Source organism: Mycteria americana, chromosome 7 (genome assembly GCF_035582795.1).
Source record: "Mycteria americana isolate JAX WOST 10 ecotype Jacksonville Zoo and Gardens chromosome 7, USCA_MyAme_1.0, whole genome shotgun sequence".
Lineage (NCBI taxonomy): Eukaryota > Metazoa > Chordata > Aves > Ciconiiformes > Ciconiidae > Mycteria > Mycteria americana.
The window spans coordinates 21,548,590-21,567,713 of record NC_134371.1 but is presented as its reverse complement, the minus strand read 5'-3'; the positions used below and the strand labels follow the sequence as shown (position 1 = coordinate 21,567,713).

The 19,124-nt window shown below is 38.6% G+C and overlaps 1 protein-coding gene across 3 annotated transcripts in view; it reads right to left on the bottom strand.

Annotated features, from left to right (window-relative positions):
• Positions 1-428: 428 nt before the first annotated feature.
• The window catches only part of PAX3 (paired box 3), an 81,063-nt gene continuing 62,367 nt past the window's right edge, over positions 429-19,124 (bottom strand). For all 3 annotated transcript variants that reach the window (XM_075507372.1, XM_075507374.1, XM_075507373.1), the window contains exons 6-9: positions 15,398-15,563; positions 13,892-14,106; positions 1,528-1,774; positions 429-996 (exon numbers count right to left, since the gene is read on the bottom strand). In XM_075507372.1, coding sequence (XP_075363487.1) covers positions 962-996; positions 1,528-1,774; positions 13,892-14,106; positions 15,398-15,563 — 663 coding nt within the window. In that variant the 3' untranslated portion in view covers positions 429-961. The remainder of the gene's footprint in view (positions 997-1,527; positions 1,775-13,891; positions 14,107-15,397; positions 15,564-19,124) is intronic.

Here is a 19,124-nt window from a genome sequence, read left to right as displayed (position 1 = left end):
ATTGTTTCCTGAAAATGACCTTTAAATCATGATTAGCAAGCTGGATTTTAGTTATCCAGCAGACTGCAACACTTCTGTATTTTATCATCAGGAATTATGCACTGCAAAAATAAAAGTACCTGCAAAAATATAGTTCTGATTCTATCTATATGACTTTGGATGATCCCAAAGTTTGTGTGAGGTACACAGTATTGCACGTTGCTAGGCAGTTGTGAAAAATCAGTCGCGTTGTTGTTGATTTTTTTTTCTCCCATGTTTGTTCGAAAAGGTACAACAGACTAGGAAAACTCCACATACAAAAAGGTAAAATCTGTTTTTCGTGTTACACAAGATCTCATCTCTTGGTAAAGCAAAACTTATAAGTGACATTTATTGACAACATGATTACAAAAGCATGGTACAGTAACCAAATAAGTTGCTGAGGAAGTCTTTCGCACTTATCCTAGCTTCCTATGGACTGTGACATTTCCTCTTGATGACAATTTCCAGTGTGTAAAATGAAGGAGGTTCTCCTGCCCTTGCTTCAGAAACTGAGCAGTTTTAAAGTTAGACTAAAGTCAGCACTGGATGTCAGATGAGTCAGAGTACACAGAGCTCAACTGCTCTAAGTTTCAAAATGTTCCATTTGTCCCAATCAATGCACGTTAATTTCAACAACAAAAAATGGAATGTTTTGCCAGGCAGTGATATTAAATACTGCTCTGTTTTGTATACCCACTCATAATGAACCATGTCGCATTTATTTATTCATTATTGCTTTTGGCCTTTGTCTTCTGTATAGCTTTGTCCAGCCTTCAAAAGTCTACTAAAAGCTATGACTGGAGAGAACATAAACAAGCCTGCTTCTCTCAATGGGACTGCCCCAGTTTAGACTGCAGTGTGTTGAGAAGATCCCTCGTATCCAAGCCTTGGAGTGAGACCGGAAAACAAGACCAGCTTTAACTTGAAGTGGACAGTTCATTTATGCAATATCTGGCTTCAGATAATGAAAGGCACCTGCAAAAAAGCAAAAGAAGCTTTTTAAGTCATGCTGTGACAACCTCACAGCATGGGGCCATGCCAACTACAGGTTGACATTGTCATATTTAATACTGATATATCAAAGGAAAGGGACTAATATTTTTATTCCTAGGACAAGTTTGACAAAACTCTGTGTATCTGGGATTATATACTGTAATGATTCTTGAGCTGACCTCATTAAGAACATGTGTTTCTAATAGTGGAATGCCAGTGGTTATTTCATTTTGGACAACCCTTATGTTTTACCTAATGGCAATCAGGTTTCATGTCTCAACAATTAATAACATCAAGATGTTGTTGACATCACTTAAGAAAATAATTATGCAGGAGAAATCTTGCTCGAACAATCAGCTATCTCACCAGTGCACTCCACTTGGCTGTGGAGAGAAGTAGTATTCAGCCATTACGATCTCCCCTCACAATTTTCTTTGTTACAGACAGAACGTACAGACCGTTGATAAACTGGTACAGTATTGCACTTCACAGTGCAAATGTCCCAGTACTCACTTTGTCCGTATTGTCCATACTGGTAGCCTGTGACAGGGTCCATGCTGTAACCTGTGGTGCTGTAGGTCGGTGGGCAGTAGGACTGGGATGTAGGCAGGCTGTCTAAACTCTTCATATGATCTAGCCGCTGACTGCAGCTGGCTGAGACAGTGGTGGTGGGCTCCAGGCCCCCAGTTAAAGGGGACAGGGCATAATCAGCTTGGGGCTGGTGAGGCACACCACCGTGGTTAGTCAAGAGTCCCATTACCTACAGGGTAGAATAATAGAAAGAGTTAAAATACATGAAGAACTGTATCACTTACAGAGCCACAGGAGTTCTCAAGTCTATCATTTGATTTCCTAAAATAGGTAGACTTGGTATTCAAACTATGCTTTGAGTATCTAATCCAAAGAGGAAGTGGAATTTGGTTGCATCATCCACCAAAATAAAAACTGATGGCTAACAACCAATAAGAAGTGATACCAAGGAAAAATTGTTTTAAAAACTTTTGTGATTTTAGAGTGCCTGATCCCATGCCCCAGCTGGGATCTCTGCAGATTTTTATTCCTTGAGGACTCAATTATAAGAGAATAAAAAGCAAGTAGCAGCTCTTTACCCATGCTGTTCTGTGTGATCCACAAACACAGAAAAGCTGTGAAAAAGCTCACACAATTCCCCCCCCCCCCCCCCAAGATCAGCAGTCATTAAAATGAAATTAATTTGGAGCAGATCACAGCAACACTACCAAGGGAAGTAACAAAGAATCCCAGCACCCAGAACAACATGAATATCTGGAGAAGGGGCAGAGCAGCCATAACTCCTGCGACTGCATGCCCTGTATGCCTGTGAAGAAATGAAAGTGAAAGAGTAAAGTGCTGGTCATAACACCAGTTCTCAACCTCATCCTCTGAGTTAGAGGACACAACAGAAATGGTCTGGCATTCCAGACCAGCTTCAAGTTGACTGTGACTCCCTTAATAAGCTGCTTGTACATGAACAGTTATGAAATCAGCAGTCAAGATTAGTTGAAAAGAGACTACTGGAAAATACATGCTTGTCCCTATAAAAGCCCAGCCCTCTAGGCCATAATTTCCAGTAGAAAAGCAAAAAAAGAAATCCAAAAGCACTTGTGCTTTTAGGAAGGAGTGAGGGAAGCTACAGTGATGTTGTTGTTGTACAAAAACCATTCACACTATAGGTTGGTATGCATTTCCTTTCCTGGCACATCTCTGTAGCACATTTTGAAAATAAGTACAACTGAGGGAATTGCTTGCTTCTGCTGCAATAAGTTGCACTTCAAAGCCTGAGAAATAGTCTGCAGCTTATAACGGATGGATGGTGTACAGCTTCTGCCAAAACAGCATATTCTGATAATTTGCAGGTTGTTCTTCCTCCAAAAAGGCATTACAAATATCTGACATACGCTATCTGATAATAATTTTGCTTTGCTGCACTTCTTACCATAAACTAAAAATAAATTATTAAAACTGGAGTCGATTTTGTAAAGAATAAATCTATACTCATATGAACATGTCTGTTTCCTAAAGCTCTGATGCTCCTTCTTGAATTGTATTAATTTTCCATCATAAAAGAAAAGGGATTATTATTGGAGGGAGCTTGTGGTCCCAGCTCTGAGTTTTGTTTGTTTTTTAATAAGTAAATAAAACAAGCCCCAGGGATCATGATTTAAGTAGGAAGGAAGACCTATCCAGGTTTTACATGTCTGATAAGGAAAAGAGCAAGATGCGCAAGCAGAGTACTTCAAAAAGAGACACCCTGATACCTGCGTCAAGAACTCAAAACATCTCTGCATCACATGTACCCAAGACATCTCACTGAAAAAAAAAAAGCTGAGAAAGAAGTTTAATTACTACTTACAGCACTAGAATGTTCACTTGTTTCACTAAGCAGAAAAACATTAGTTTAATTGATGATATTTTCTGAATGTTTCACAAACTGAGGTATTCATGCAAAAAGAAGTTTCAAAATATATAAAAAGACTTCATTTAGATACTGAAATCTTACAACTTTTAAGTTAAAAACACAAAAGAATAATTTTGATTCAGGCTATAAGATATTTTCTATTTAATTCAAATAATCTTTTCAATAATCTGTTAAAAGAATTTGAGGTTAATAAAAAACAATTTTAAAAATCTCTGGAATCACCACAGATCAAAAAAATCATGTTATTTGCACAGCAACCTGCACAGCATTAGTCCCAAAACTCCCTTAAAGCTGAAATAACTAGGCTTTCAACTTCTTCTTCTAAAAATTGGTTCCTGAAAAGTATTAAAATTTCCAAAGATTATTGTAGTAAGTTTTTCCATTTTAGGAATTACAAATATTTTTCTTGTACCTTTGGAGAATGATATGGTCCTGAAAATCTAGCATGCTTAATGATCTGACATTGCATCAGCAGGATACAATATTAGAGCCTATATTCATTTAGGTTATATTAATCCTTGTCCTTTAAAATTAACACTGATAGAGTTGAAAGAAGAGAAAGATCCACAAAAAACATAGCTTAACTTAAACATTTACATTGAAAATTACTACTTTGGAAAATATTTATGTTGGCACAAGTATCGTGGTTTTGACTACAGTTTAAAACACATATGGTTTATTAGAAATCTGAAATAAGTGCACAGCCCTTTCCATTCCTGCATAGCACCTATGCAATACTGATATTTATGGGGCTTTACCACGTTCTGTTCCAAGTTCAAGAGTAGGGAGAATGGGCTGGGCTCGCGTCGCCCTTGGGGCCCCGCTGGAGTCCCGATGGCAATCTTCTCTGTGTGAACACTCTCACATCACACGCTGTCTCTACCTGGACTTTTAGGACCAATTGCTGAGTTGGGCAAATAGCTATTTTACCATCTATGTGCTTTAACTAAGCTTTTTTCTGTTTAATATTTTCAACAGAATAGAGCCCAAGACAACATTATTTGGACTTTGCCAGCAAAAACAGTGAGCTCAAAAACTTTGGGATTGGAAGTTATTTTAGAGTTAGAGATTAGCCTTGAAATTTAAAGCTGGATCCAGACATGATCTCAAAAGCCACTCAAATTTTGGTAGCATCTATATTTGGATAGAAATTTATCTTCTCTGACAAACTAAAATTAGCGTTTGATGAGATTTACTTTAAAAACTTTAACTTAATCAGATAATACCAGTCTTTAGGCATCTTTCTATTAAGTGCATACGCACCTAATAGGCACTTTGGAGCAGAACTGACACAGCTCTCTGTCTCGGAGGTGGAGAAAACTGAAGTCTGAACAGTAACCATCTTCTCAGAAAGATCTTCTTCAGAGGCCTTCAGAATCATCCTGCAGTTGATTAGTATCTAAATAATTAGATTTTTGGTCATGTCTGTTTTGAAAGCTATAAGGGAAGTAGCCTCAGGGCAGAAGTCTTTCATACGGTATTTGCAATGACCTTATCACCCATACAAGGAGTTACAGGAAGGGCATGGCTGACTTTCACCTAATCAATTAGAAAGCCATTAATGGGCCACGTCTGCAAGATGCTCAGCACCCTCAGCTTAGTGGTGTACAAGAGACACACGAAGATCTGGATTTTGCAGCTCAGATCTTCTGCTGGTATGAAACAGTGTAGTTCTAAATAGGTAAACAGATCTGATTGTTTTACAATAATTAATGAAGAAAATAAATTAATTCAATCTAGATATCATCCAAATTACTAGAAAATAGGTACTTCCCTCTGAATTACTTTGGGAAAGCCAAAGTAGTAATTGTCAGCCTCACTGGTCTGGATCCCCAAAAAGTTGAAAGAAAAATCGAGAGCTGATTTAATACCTATAACCAAATGCTGCTGTAACTATTCAATTTATGGTAGAAAAGAACTATAAGTGCAAAAAAATCAGGCTGTAAGTTTTTTGGCTACATATATTTTGCCCTTGTTTTTTAAAAAACACACACAGAAATGTTGACGCATAGCCTTTGAGCTTATACAATAAAAGACAGTATATATCATTGATAAAATAGTTCCATTCTGTTAGAAAACAAAGGTGCAATTAGGAATAAGCAAAGAGAACACAGTGAACTGCAACAACCAAACTCTACAGAAAAGTTTTCAGAGAGCACACCCCAAGCAATCCAAAACATTCTTTAGGACAAATCCCTTGCTGGTGGGGTCAGTGCAGCATCACTGACTGAGGATAGGATCCAGAAAGAAGAAGAGAAATTGAATGATGAAAGCCTTAAAGACGATGTACATAACATCTGGTCCATTATCAGCTATTAGAAAATACTTCTATTATCAACAAAATAAAGGCCATTAAACTGAGAAAAAGCTTATTCTATTTAAATGAAACATTATGCCTGTTAACATGGTTGGTATTTTAGGATGTAGGACCTACCATAAGCACAATAAAATTCTCATATGTTTTAATTCATTTACGCATGCCTGCATTTAATATGCTTTGTGACCATGTCTGCAATTAATATGATTTATGAGAAAAGAACATGTGCAATATTTTTGTGTACAGTGATACATTTTTTTCTCCTCCTGTGAATGAAAGATTTAATGAAACAGCTCAAGGAAAATTGTTGGCAGTTAACGTATTAAGTTGAACTGACAGAATCATGAGTAAACTCCAGTGGAGTTAATGATATCCTCTTATCTGACCCTGACACATTTGCAGCATGTAATTTACAGAAGCTCTGTCCAGGGAATCTTGACAAATGCTCCTAACGATGTCAGGGCAATGTTCCATTCTAATGTAAAACAGATGTGGGTCAGATACCCTCATTCATCACTAACACTGAAAATTTCAAACTCCTTCCGAGATGAATGGCATTACCTGCTGTTAACTCTTTTCACTGTAGAAAAATCTCTCAAAAACAAAATATTGCACAAGAAAGAACACAAAAAGGATGGTTCTAATGCACGAGAATGAGAGATTTTAGAGGATTAATTAAAATTAAGTAGCTACACAGATCTATACCTATAGGATCTTAGAACTGTGTTGCCGATTCATTTTAAATATATTAATATTTCTGCCGAATATATGAAGAAACCCAAGAGAAAGCATTTTCATGCCAAGTGGCAAGCACTGGGAACCACATACTTGGTTAATGAAAATAGGAGCAAATACACTGACTTTAAACATCTGATGATCTGACCTTCTGCATACTCATATCAAATGAAGCCTCATACTGATTTCACACCACTAGACATCAGTGGTAGCTACACTGAAATTAGAGAAGGTGCACTGGTGTACATTTAGGGTAATTAAGAGGATAACTTGATCCTTCATGAATTATATTTTTATCTACGGAAGATTACTAATCTTCACAACATTATCACAGTCTGTCACTGAACTCATGTCTTTTTTCAGGTGCCAGATCATGGAGTCACAGGACTAGGTAACGTTATCAAAATAATTCAAAGAGAAGCTAATTATCTAGCTCCTGGTTGTATGGAAAAAGCTTCAAAAACGTCAAGACAATTGAAAAAGCAAAACGGAAAGCCCAAAGAAGAACATATACTCACAATTTATATATACATATACATATATATGTAAGTGTGTATATATATAAGATTAAACATCTCAAAACTGTTTCAGGCAGTCTCAGAGACTGTAGACTCATGAGTTTAAATGCTTAAATATGGCAATATTACATACAACAGTTCATAACAAGCCTAAATCTGAGATTACGTTGCCCTCTGCCTGCGAACTCTTCTCCCACCTTCTACTCAACCCAAAACACAGAAGAAGGATTCTGGCCATCATGAAAACCAGCCCAGCTGTGTCTAGCTGGGCTCTCACACGCCTTCCCTCTACAACAGGAATACACAGGTTTGTTCCCTCTGAAAACAAAACAAACAAAAAATACACCTTTTTTTTTTTTTTTTTTTTAATTCAAACAGTACTCAATTTTTTTTGCTGGCAGATAGACAGGGGATGGGATCTACAAAGCTTACACAGGAGGACTCTCACCAAACTCAACGTTTGGCCCTGCAACAACAGCTATTGCATGATCTACACCTACATGGCTGGATTTACCAACAGGAAATTGCTACCAAATCCTAGCCATTTAGGTAAAAGCAACAAATTATCCATAGATGTGGGGAAAAAAGATAATGGACAAGCATAACTGGAGGAATCCAGCCAGTAATGAAGGGTTCATTCATGAGGGTCCCGTTAATGTATATGCCAGGGCCTCTACTCTAACCAGCACTGGGGAAAAACAAGTATTTTGCTATTTCGACTAGAGGAAGGCTCTTTGTATCCTGCCTCAGCAGTCAGTCTTTCTTTTATAACAAAATTATTACTATTACTGATGTACGGGCAAAAAAATCAAGATAAAAATAAAACAATTATCTCTAGAGAGGTAGGAAGTTTTGAAGGAAATTGAGCCTGATACATTTAAAGATGGATACATGGCTTTCTAGAGTGACTTTGCTAAGGATGAAATTCTGCTCTTTCTGATTCCACTGCAATACATGCTTTTCACTGAATCATCCTGTGGTATTTTTAGTACCTTTCTTTGGAAATCTAAAATACAGAGCATAATTAAAGACTCAAGTGAGCCATCTGTGATTACTCATTACAAAGCTCTCATTCATATACCAGTCCTTAATTGAATAAATATGCAAGTATTCAGATTCCTGTTGATATTTCTATTTTGTAAATTCATTAAAGAATTAGAAGTTCACCAATGCATGCCAGTCATATACTCTATGAAGGGCTGACTCATACTTTCACTTAACAAGTGGTTCAAATTGAACTTCTACGTGTAGCAAAAGTAAAAAAATATCTTAAGGGCTGTAGTGACACTGAATACTCAGCCTGCGTATATTCTAAATGGTACAAATTACTATGGAGACAGATAAGTCAGTTTTGTGAGCAATATCATTAAAAAAGGGTTAAGAAAACCCTGAAACTGATATGTTTTACACATATTGTGTCACTTTACTGTTACATTTTTGTATTTAAGATATCTATATTTTTTATTGTATTTCTAAACTTTTATTCTCATATAGTTACAGTAAAATTGGCCTAAATTTCCAGAAGAGTCCAGAGCTTTTTTGTATCTCCATGTAAGATTTCTGGGCTGTAAGAGAAGATCTGTTTTTTGAAGGCTGAAGCCCCACCAACCCACCCCAGCTTTTCTGGCATGGCGGGGATGGAGGTGGAGATAGACCCAGAGGCAGAAGTTAAGGTAAACATTCAAAATGTAAGGTCACCTGTTTATTGTTGTTGTTATATTAATATATTTCCTTATGTATGTTACATTATATATAAATATAGAATTATAGTTTTTTAATATTACAATATTTACAAAACAAATAAATGTTACTATTCTTGCACAATAACAATTACGAAACTATTGGATCCCATCTATTTGTACCCACTCCAGAAGCAGAATAATCAATCCCATTGGCTGAACTTTTTTAAAATAATAATTAAAAACCTCATGCTTGTGAAAATTATATTATGTGAATTAACTTTCTTCCTCACAGAGAAATCCCTGACCTCTGTCTCATGTTCTTGGGTCATTAAGCGAAGAGCTCTCAAAGCCAAGTTCATTGTGACAAAGATCATGAGCTTCTCATTGGTGTGGGACTTGGACCCAAATGAAATGTTTCTGTGAACAACCAGTTGGACAGTAATTCGACAGAAGGTATAGGAAAAACTATAATAAATTAATAGTTGCTTTTTTTTCCCCTCTCCTGTCCCTTTTAATGAGGGAATGCAAGTTTGTAGCCACTGGTTCCTGTTTTTCACTTAAAAGCAGAGTTAACAAGACAATGTGAACATATCTAACCGATTCGACAGCTGCCATCAGATCCGTATTTCAGGTTAATGAAAACCAAGTGCCCTCAAAGACTTAAGAGAAGCCAATTGCCTAAGATCTATCTCACCAAAAAGAGTTACAGGATGATTCTGAAACTCAGGCAGTGAAATGTTTTGACAGTAGAAGAAAGAAACCTTGAAACAGCTTGCATCTTTACTGCTGTTCACAGAAAAGTTTGGAATTTTCTTATTAAGATTATTCCTGAGCTCCAGGTAATGGCATGAGAACTGCAAACTTTGTTAAAGACTGTTATGATCTTCCACACAACCCATTCAACATTCAATCTACTTCCTGCTTTGAAACTGCAGCCTTTAATAAAGTTACTGGTTTGACTCAATTATGGGGGCAGATGACAAGGAAGAGGAAAAAGTAGATCCAAGAAGTTTTCTAGAGGGCAAGGAAGAAAAAAATTATGTCCTGCAGGAGACAGGTTACGCACATTTATTCTTCTTCCAGTAAAAACTTAACACTGCAGTATTACTTAAGTCTGGGTATCCGACGGGTTAAATAGAGGAAGTAAGTGGCCTCGTCGGCAGCAACGCAAGCAGAGGACTGCTGCTCGATCTGAATCCACGAGCAGTCCGAAATGGCACACTTCAAAACCAGCAAACTGCCTAAACCACCTGGTGTAGAGCAAATTCTGCTGCTTTGTCACTAATAAAAAGCACATGACAAGGTCAAGGGATGCCCATGTACACCGGAAAAGCCTTTTTCCTTATCTTAAATGAAGCAGTTCAAAATATTGATATCCTGTCTTAAAAACAATCTGCTCTCTAGTAAGACCATACACCTGCAGTTGTGAGACAAGTGTTTTTGCAGTCGCTCTTCTGCTTTCCATGGAAGAACCAGTGATGACTCTTAATGCCGGGATCAGAAAGTGACATGCCAATTGAGAGGCACGCTTGAGTCCCATACACACATATTAACACATATATATGCTACTCCCTAATAATTTTGGGTTAACAAATGTTTGTTAAAAGAAGACGCACTGAGCAACTGAAACCTAATTTGAAAAGGAAATACAATATTCCTATAAACGTATGCATGAAAGCCAAGAAGCCACATAATAGGCATAGAAAACATAAAAATATGCAATTTACATATATTACACACTAAATATAATGTCAGAACGGAGATTATTAAAGAGCTCTGGCTGAGATGGCATGCTTGCAGTTTGGTTGCTTTTTCATGAAATACAAACAAGGACACTCCTGGCTACCAGTTCCCTGAGACATTAATCCCTGTCTTATTCCTGCAAAAGTCAACCCTTTGCAGGTCTGTAAGACAGAGGTTCTCTCACCACAGCCAGATAGCAATGAGTAAACCAGATGAACAAGGAGAATAATCAGTCTTCTGGAAGAGATCTGCAGATCTTGTCTTGACATTAAAAAGTGCTGAATAGTATTAACAAGGTGGGACTCTCCATTCTTTTATTCTTTTAAATGAGAGCAACAACATTTTATTTCCCAGCCTGCAAGACAGGTATGTTATGGAGCATTCTACTTCCTAAAACTGATCAAAACATACAGTCTTCTCTAACTTCCAAGTTCATGGCTAACATGATAAAAATAAAATTACAGCACCCTAGCCATCTCCCCTCGTCCTCTGCTTTCACCCAGTGCTTGCCTGAAACAACTTATTTGTCCATCATACTCAAGAACAAAGTTAGAAAGGAAACATTCTGCGTGGAAAATACAGCTTCCCCAGGGGTCTGTGTGTCAGACCCTCATTTGGAATAAACTGAAGTCAAAGGGCAAAAGGAGGTTTAAGGCTGCTAAGAATATGATCCCCTGAATCTTAATATTAGATTTTGTTCTGCACATTCTGAGGGCGTTTTTTAAAATCACAAAAGATTATTTGGGCTTCAGACAAAGCCCCTCCTCCCCCCTCCCACTAAAGTCACCGTAAATTCAGCTTTACACACAGTATGTCCAGAGCAGTTGCCTAAGAGGACATTGATGGGTGGAAACATTATGTTAATTGCTCACACACCCAGATTTATTGTGGTCAAAAATCCACCGGCTAGTAAAAAGACCTTCTTTCCTCCTCATCTAAATTCCATGCACACAGGCAGGGCACTGCAACGTGCCCACTCAGCAAGGAAACTCCTGTTTCTCTCTCTTCATGAAATTCCCAACACAGAACTGGCTTTTGACTCGCCAGCCACCTGGGTGCCTGTGGGAAGAGCCCCAAGGAAGTGTGACAAGGGGATGCACTGCAACACACCCACGACTAAGGGGCATTTCACACACAGTAACGTTGCACAGACGTGACTGACGTCTGAGGCTCTTCTTTTGGGCATAAAGCACAATCGCAGTTTTGCTAGAGTCCCACAGTTTGTTGCACATAATTTACGTATTTCAGGCTGTATCACTCCCTTATATAAACACAAAGCCTAGGTATATCATTTTATACATACATACATTTTATACATGTGTCTCAGTCATTGTTTAGGCCCCAAAATTCTTTTAGAGGAGCTGTTGGTAACACTGGATGAATTTAGGGCTGGGTTTTTTATTTGTTTGTTTGATGGAAAGATCTTTACCAGCCAGTCAAGGTAATCATTCAGTTGCCAAGAAGCTGTTCAAAATCTAAATGGATATAAGTAATCTCCTGTCTGCATTCAGTGATGAACACAACATCAGTTTTTGAGTGATCAGCCTTCTCCTAAACCCGTTGGAAGAGCTGCAGGATAGGGCCAGGAGCTCTAAGCACTGGGGTAGGAAAAGGTTTCAAAAGTCTAAGGAAAAACAACAAAACCCTGAATTTTCATAGCGTAAAGACAGGACTGGGTGTAAAGAAGCACAGTAACTGATTAAAGACATCTAATCTGCTCTGGGATCTCCTTTTGATTATATCAAACCTCAAATCAGCAAGACTTTGGGGGGAGGAAACCTGGCCTCACTTTTTTGTCCCACTTTGCCCAGACACCACAAGATTTCTTTACTGTTGTGCTCCACTTCTGTGTCACAGACAATAAAAGCTTTGTGAAAGGGAAAAAAGATCACATTTTCCACAGCTAGAACCAACATACATTTAAACTGACACTAACAACTATTTTTGATGGATTAACGCTGAATCCCAAAAAGATGTTTATGTCAAAATTGTGGAAGCCTTGCACACTGTGAAACTAGCCATTTTTAAAAAAATGAAGCAACTAATATAATGTCATGGCTTTTGTTGGAATTGCATTTAGAAATCAGAATTCTTTAGAACAAAATCCATTCAAGTCTTATTGGAAGTACATCCGTTTGTTTTTCTGTTGGTATTTTTTTCCTGAGGTTTCAAGCCATAAAGTTTTGTACCCCACTCTATGCTATAGGAATCTGTGAAACTTAATTACATTTACTGTTACAAAAAAGGGTTTATGAACTTTTGCCTTTGGGCAAAAATGTTTATTTCATTGCCTTTGTTATTCATTCTTTTCAACTCCAGTGCCTTTGAACTTTTCAGCTGCACAGAGTTATCACCATTGCACAGGAACCAGGAACTGTACTCCCGAGATGCAAACCACAAGTTGAAGAAAACGAAGGAGGCAAAGATATACGAGTCGTTATTTTGGCCACCCTTTGTGCCATTAAAATCTCATTTTCTGCCTATTAGGATGCCCTCTCCCTGCTTAGGCAGTGGTGATAGTCAGTGATTAGTGTGTAATTGAGTATAATTGTCTTTTCACTTTTCATTTGTGTCATTCTGAGCTTCTCTCTGTTTTTCTAACCACTGAGAGGAAAAAAGGGTAGAAAGAAGATAAAGCTGTTAAAACTCTCACTTTCAGCCCTGAAGAGATTCCTGATTGTAATTATAGATTGCATCCTCTTTGTGACTTCTCAGAATTTAGTGGACATCTCTTTCCAAGCACCTGGGCAAAGCTCTCGCTAATAAAATAAACTACCATCTATTCAAGCTTTAACTAATAATGTCAGCTTCAGACAGATGCTGCGTGTAGGAAAATTTAACCAACCTTTTGACACTCAATTATCAAGGCAATTTATTAACATGATTTCCTAAAAAGAGCTCATGCAAATTAGAAAAACAATTATGGTGTTCATGCATTTATATATTGCCAAAGAGCAGTAATACTCCTAATTTATGTATTTATAACTTGATTATGGCTCATCTCAATGTGCACTGCTCAGCCCCTGGAACTCTCCTCATACAACTTGCCTGTAATTTTCCCGGACCATTTGGTAAAACCTTGGTGAGGTTATCTTAAAGAGATATTTTATTTACAGAAAAACTACATGATCTACTTTCTGTACCTAGCCATGCATCTTCAGGAAAATAGAAGTATATTACAAACACTTGACAACTGAATGTAAACATGAAGCCTGCATGATTACATTATAAATCACTTGAAATTAAATATAAGCTATGACTCTCGATTCAGCCAGTAGGAGGAAAAAATAAAAAAAAGAAGGAAACTAGCAAACTGAAATCATGTGGCTTGTATAAAGAATACATTATGGTTTAAATTTGGCAATTCATTATACTGTGGCCTGAGGGAATAAACTCTTTGGTTCTGGTATACAGCAAATCCTCTGTCTGAAAACACAGGACTGACCTGAGGTGAAAGGCCATTGCCAATGGCAGGGTTCATGGGATTTGAGGGCCCGGACGGAGGCACAAAGCTGTCTGTATAGCTGGAAAATCCATGCCTGGTGCTGGGTAGGCAATAGGCAGAGCTGCTCTCTGGATTCGAAGGGAGGCTGCTTTGGTGTACAGTGCTTGGAGGGAGAGGCTGAGGTCTATGGACGGTACTGCTTGGATCAGACACAGCTAGAAGCAAAAGAAACATGTTGATATGTTTTCCTCCTTTTTTCTGGCATAAGTAGTTCATTATGTGAAGCTCAACTTGACAGAATTGCATCAGGACCTGCATGTAAATACTGGTTAAATAGAAAGGTAAGTCTTTAATATTGCTAGATATTTAACTGGCCAGTTAAATTACATAAAAATTCTTAAAAGACTGTAAAAATTATAACAACAGACACATGCAGTTTTCAGACAATCCTTAGTGGGAACATATTGTTCAGAATTGCTACAGCAAAATTAAAAAGAAAATTTATGTTTATAAATATATCACATATAAGCTATAATATACTTTACATATATACACACTATATGTATACACACACTATATATACACACTATATGTGTGTGTGTGCATATATATATATATATATACACACACACACATATATATATATATATATATATATATAAAAGGAAAAGCTTTATTTGCTTAGAAGACTTGTAACAGGCTTTCCCCTCCTGGTCACAGCACGGAAATTGTGCCGTGATTTGTAGTAAACCTAGCAGTGGATGGGAGAAGCCCTAGGCCTTGCAAAATTCCCTTAATTAGAACGTGGCCTGGCAAAAACATCCACCAACACTTGGGATCCAAATCTCAAGGAGGGAGCAAGGAGAGCACAGTAACTTGTCTTACAAAAACTCACCTGTAAGGTTTTTCTTTAACAGTAAAATCTAGCGTAGCCTAGATTTGAAGCTCTGTTCCCCGCCTCCCCAAATTCGTCAAAGTTCACAGAATTTCTGATAAGGTTAACACAAATTTTTACCATACTGAGACTTGCTACTATCTGATGTGAAACAAGACGGTCTAAATAGCTGGTTTTTTCCACCATCAGATAAATATTCTGAGTACTCACAGAAGTTTCCAGTGCACCATCACCAAAAGCAACAAAGGCAACAGAATGCAACTGCTGCGTCCTTCCCCGCCGTGCCGGGCACTCTCAGCAGAAGAGGCCAACACAGCGGAAGGGTAGGGAAGCGTGTACATCGCTTTACCAAACACTGCACCTCTGGTGTGCGTGAGGCTACTGTTTCTCTAGCTAGCACCCTTCACATGTAACCAGCCATTTCTTGCAGCAAAACAAACCTGAGTTCTTACATGCTTAAAATAAAAGGCTTGCAATGTCCTCACTGACTCAGACCCTAAATTAGCAAACACCCCTTTTTCTACATTAGAGAAGAAAATGTTTCTACAATGGATCAACACAGGAAACCTCCAATAACACTATTTTAACCAAGTACCTGTTGGCTACTGTACCTTGCGGTATGGAGGTGGGTTGATAGGAGGGCTCAGAGAGCTGATACGTTGGCAAAGTTGGCATGGCACTGGGTGGAAATCCTCCTGGGATCAGATGGTTGAAAGCCATCAGTTGATTGGCTCCTGCCTGTTTCCTCCATCTAGCACGACGGTTACTAAACCAGACCTACAAATGTTTTAATTAGGGACATTTGACTTTTGTACATTTAATATGGGTGCATCAGAAATAATGGCATCGTATTTCAAATGCATTCAGTGTCTGAGAAGAGAGATACAGAAGATGCACACTGGGCTCAGAGTTCCTGAACAAGAAAGCAGCCCTTGGCACACACTTCCATGGTTCAACGGACAGGACACAGGAATCCCAAACCCTAGTTTCCTCTCAAATACAGCCTCTCCTGAGAAACAAGCTGACTAATGCTTTCAAGCTTTAGCACTTTTAAGAGCTATCAATCGCTATCCTTATTATGCCAGATTTAATGAGAAAGGGAAAACATCTCTCCATTTGATAAATGCCAGCCAAAGCTATTTGGTCTGGATTGTATCGTCTTTATATTTAATTTGCTGACAAGTTAGTGACATTGCTTAATGCACTTTTGGAAGGTGCTTGTACTTCTATGTTGGGATACTATATTGCCCTAATGATCAACAGAACTTTAAGCTTTTAATTTGAAAAATACAAGCCCCGTGTACAAAACACACAAATCCCTCCAGCAAGTTTTCATGTATTCACATATGCACAAAACATCTCTTAATAAACTTGACATTAACACTAGATCAGAATTTCCGTACTAGATTAGCATTTCAGAACCACTTTGAAATCTGTTCCCAGGACAGGGTACCAAACAGATGGCTTTTGGATTAGTGGGACATTTTAGCTATAAATCTGCTTTCCTTCACGTCATTCTCAGTTCATGTTTTAAGTTTTCCGAGTCTTGGATGGCTCTTATTGCCTCCAAGAAAGGAAGAGGCAAGACTTCACAAATACAGACATAATAAGAGTTGCAAAATACATAGGTTAATATTGATAGTATAGTGATCATACATGCCACAAATTGTACGGGCAACCAGCCACAGCAGGTGTGCCTGGACCAGTGTGCATCCACGCTGCCCTGCGGCAGGTTTAGAGCAACTTCTAGATTACAGCGCTCAGGTCCATGAGGTGGACCACCACAGAAAAGAAAGGCTGTTTGAGATAAGGGAGGCTACCCACGTTTGTAAACAAGCAATTACTCATACTTGTACACCCTGAAGCAGCTGCAATGATCATCCACGCATACTATCAATTAAATAAGACCTTAACTGAGTGTTAGCATCTTACAAGGTACATGTGCACAGCCTGTAAGGCAGTCTGGCCTGAAAGCCGCTGAGGCACATTACCTGATGAGCCACACGTAGACATATTTGTAAAAGCAAGTTGGGTCACAGATCTGTCACGCTTCCTGCAAGCAGCCCATGAATCAGCCATCACAGACTGGATTTCTAGGTGTAACATAATTTACAAACCATGGGTGGCCCTTACATAAGGGTGTAACAACATTTTGGACTACACTGTGGGCTTCTCCTCCACTTGCTATTTCATAGCAGGAGTGGTGGGACTCACTGGGCCATCTGGTTTCTGATGTGGGCCATCTGTCACCATGTAGTTTGATCTGGCTTCATCCTCTTTTCAGAATGAGATGCTCAGTTCACACAGCTGCCTCCTCCTTTGGCCACAACATCTACTCCTCAATTACACACTCCCACTCCAGTTTAAGATTTAGGACAGAAGGATAGATGGAGCCTCTGTTCTACCTCAGAAATCCCTCTCTTGGTTTTTTGCTGTACATACTAACCCTCCCTCTGCCTCCACATGAACCATTTCTGAAAGTGGCTAGCAGGGACAAGGCACCAGGGTAGAGATGTGAGACCTGCAATGAGCAATAGTTGAGGATGGGTCTAGATGAAGCAATATTTTTTACTTTCTCATCCTATAGACACCTATATCCTTTTTCACCACTCTCCTTACCCTTTGCTTCTCTCACTGACATTTAAGTCTAAATTTCTTATTTACTCCTCACAGACTCCTTCCACCTGCTTATGTCTCCCAAAGCCCATGAGCCTCACACTCCTGCAGCAGTATCTTTTGAAGATGACCAAAGAGAAGGAAAAAGGGGCAAGACATGCTGAAGAGGGAGGAAGAGGGTTTGCTAAAGAGCCAAAGAACACTTAGGAAGGATAATGGAGGTCAGAGAGGGAGCAGGGAAGGGCAACCACATGTTGTAATTAGCCTACCCAGGTCATTAACTATGGCTTTCTCCATGACACTCTCCCTTCTTCAGGTCAAGAGGGTTATCTGATGATCTTCAAATGCTTTGGGAACACTAACTAAATTACACTATGTGAGTGGATTTCACTGAGGAAAATGAGGTAACAAGATTTTGTTTCCTCTACAGGTAAGCATTTGCCTTCAAGCCCTAGATCTTTAATAAAATGAGTCAGATCCCAAACTTTAATTCAGTAGTGAGTGATTTGCATTAATGCCAAGTTTTATGCTTTTATTTACAGATAGATTTTGGCTCATTTTATAGATTTGCATTTTTCCAGAACTGCAGATATGTATTAAACATTCCTGAAAGGGACACACTCAATGGTATCAAAAAGCCTACAGCAGCCCCACGATGAACATACTTCCGCAGAGCTCTGCTGCCACCTGGACCCCCATTAAATTAAGTGGGACTCCGCAGGGGTGCAGGAACCTGCCTGGGCTGTGCAGAAGCAAGGCTGTGTATTACCACCTCAGTCCCATGCACTTGGGACATGCTAAATGGGTGCTACTTGACTGGCATCCACATCACATGCTGCTGGCACAGCCATGGCTCCAGGCTCATGGGCTCCGGCCACTGCCACTCCACTGCCTTGCTGCCCCATCAGCTGCAGCACACACCTTCTGCCATGTGCCCTGCCTTCTTACTTTCAGCAGGAAGGCAGATGGCACCTGACTAGCGCTGGAGTTAGTCCAAAATTAACTCACCAAAACCCTCTGAACAAATTCAAAACTGCAGAGTGAGTCTTATTGCCACTAATACCACATGCACTCATCACTACAGAATGGTAGAGGCACATTTAAAAAACAAAACAAAACAAAACAAAAAAAACAAACAAACAAACACAACCAACCAACCACACACACAAAAAACCCCAAAACAAAACAAAAAAACCCACACACAACCAACCCACACCTTTACAGTAAGCACCAGAGGTCCAATCCACATAGGTACTCATTTCCCTTTGATTTTAACAGGCTTTGGACCAGCCTTTGTAAAAATACTAAAAATAATTTCTCTTTAAAATGACCATAAGTGTGACCCCAGCTCCTACCATCACATATTTTTACAAATGAACACACTGAAGCTCTGAATCTGTAATTCTGGATGTTTTAACACAATAGCTTTTATTATTGTTACTGTTTACTGTCATGGCCTCACCCTTTTCACATGGCTTGAGATTTGGTTTCCAACTGTGTTTAACTCCCATTTCATACCAGGTAATTGCAGATTTCAGATGTTGTGTGTGACAGAACACAAAGAAGAATAATGTAACATTAAGACAGGAGAAAAAAGTACAAATAAAATTAAATGGGAGAGCTAAAGAGTTGAAAAGTCCAGAAAAAATTACTCAAAACTAAATAACTCAAACCTAAATATTTTATTTACATTATATGTAATGTTTATTAAAATTAGTCAGA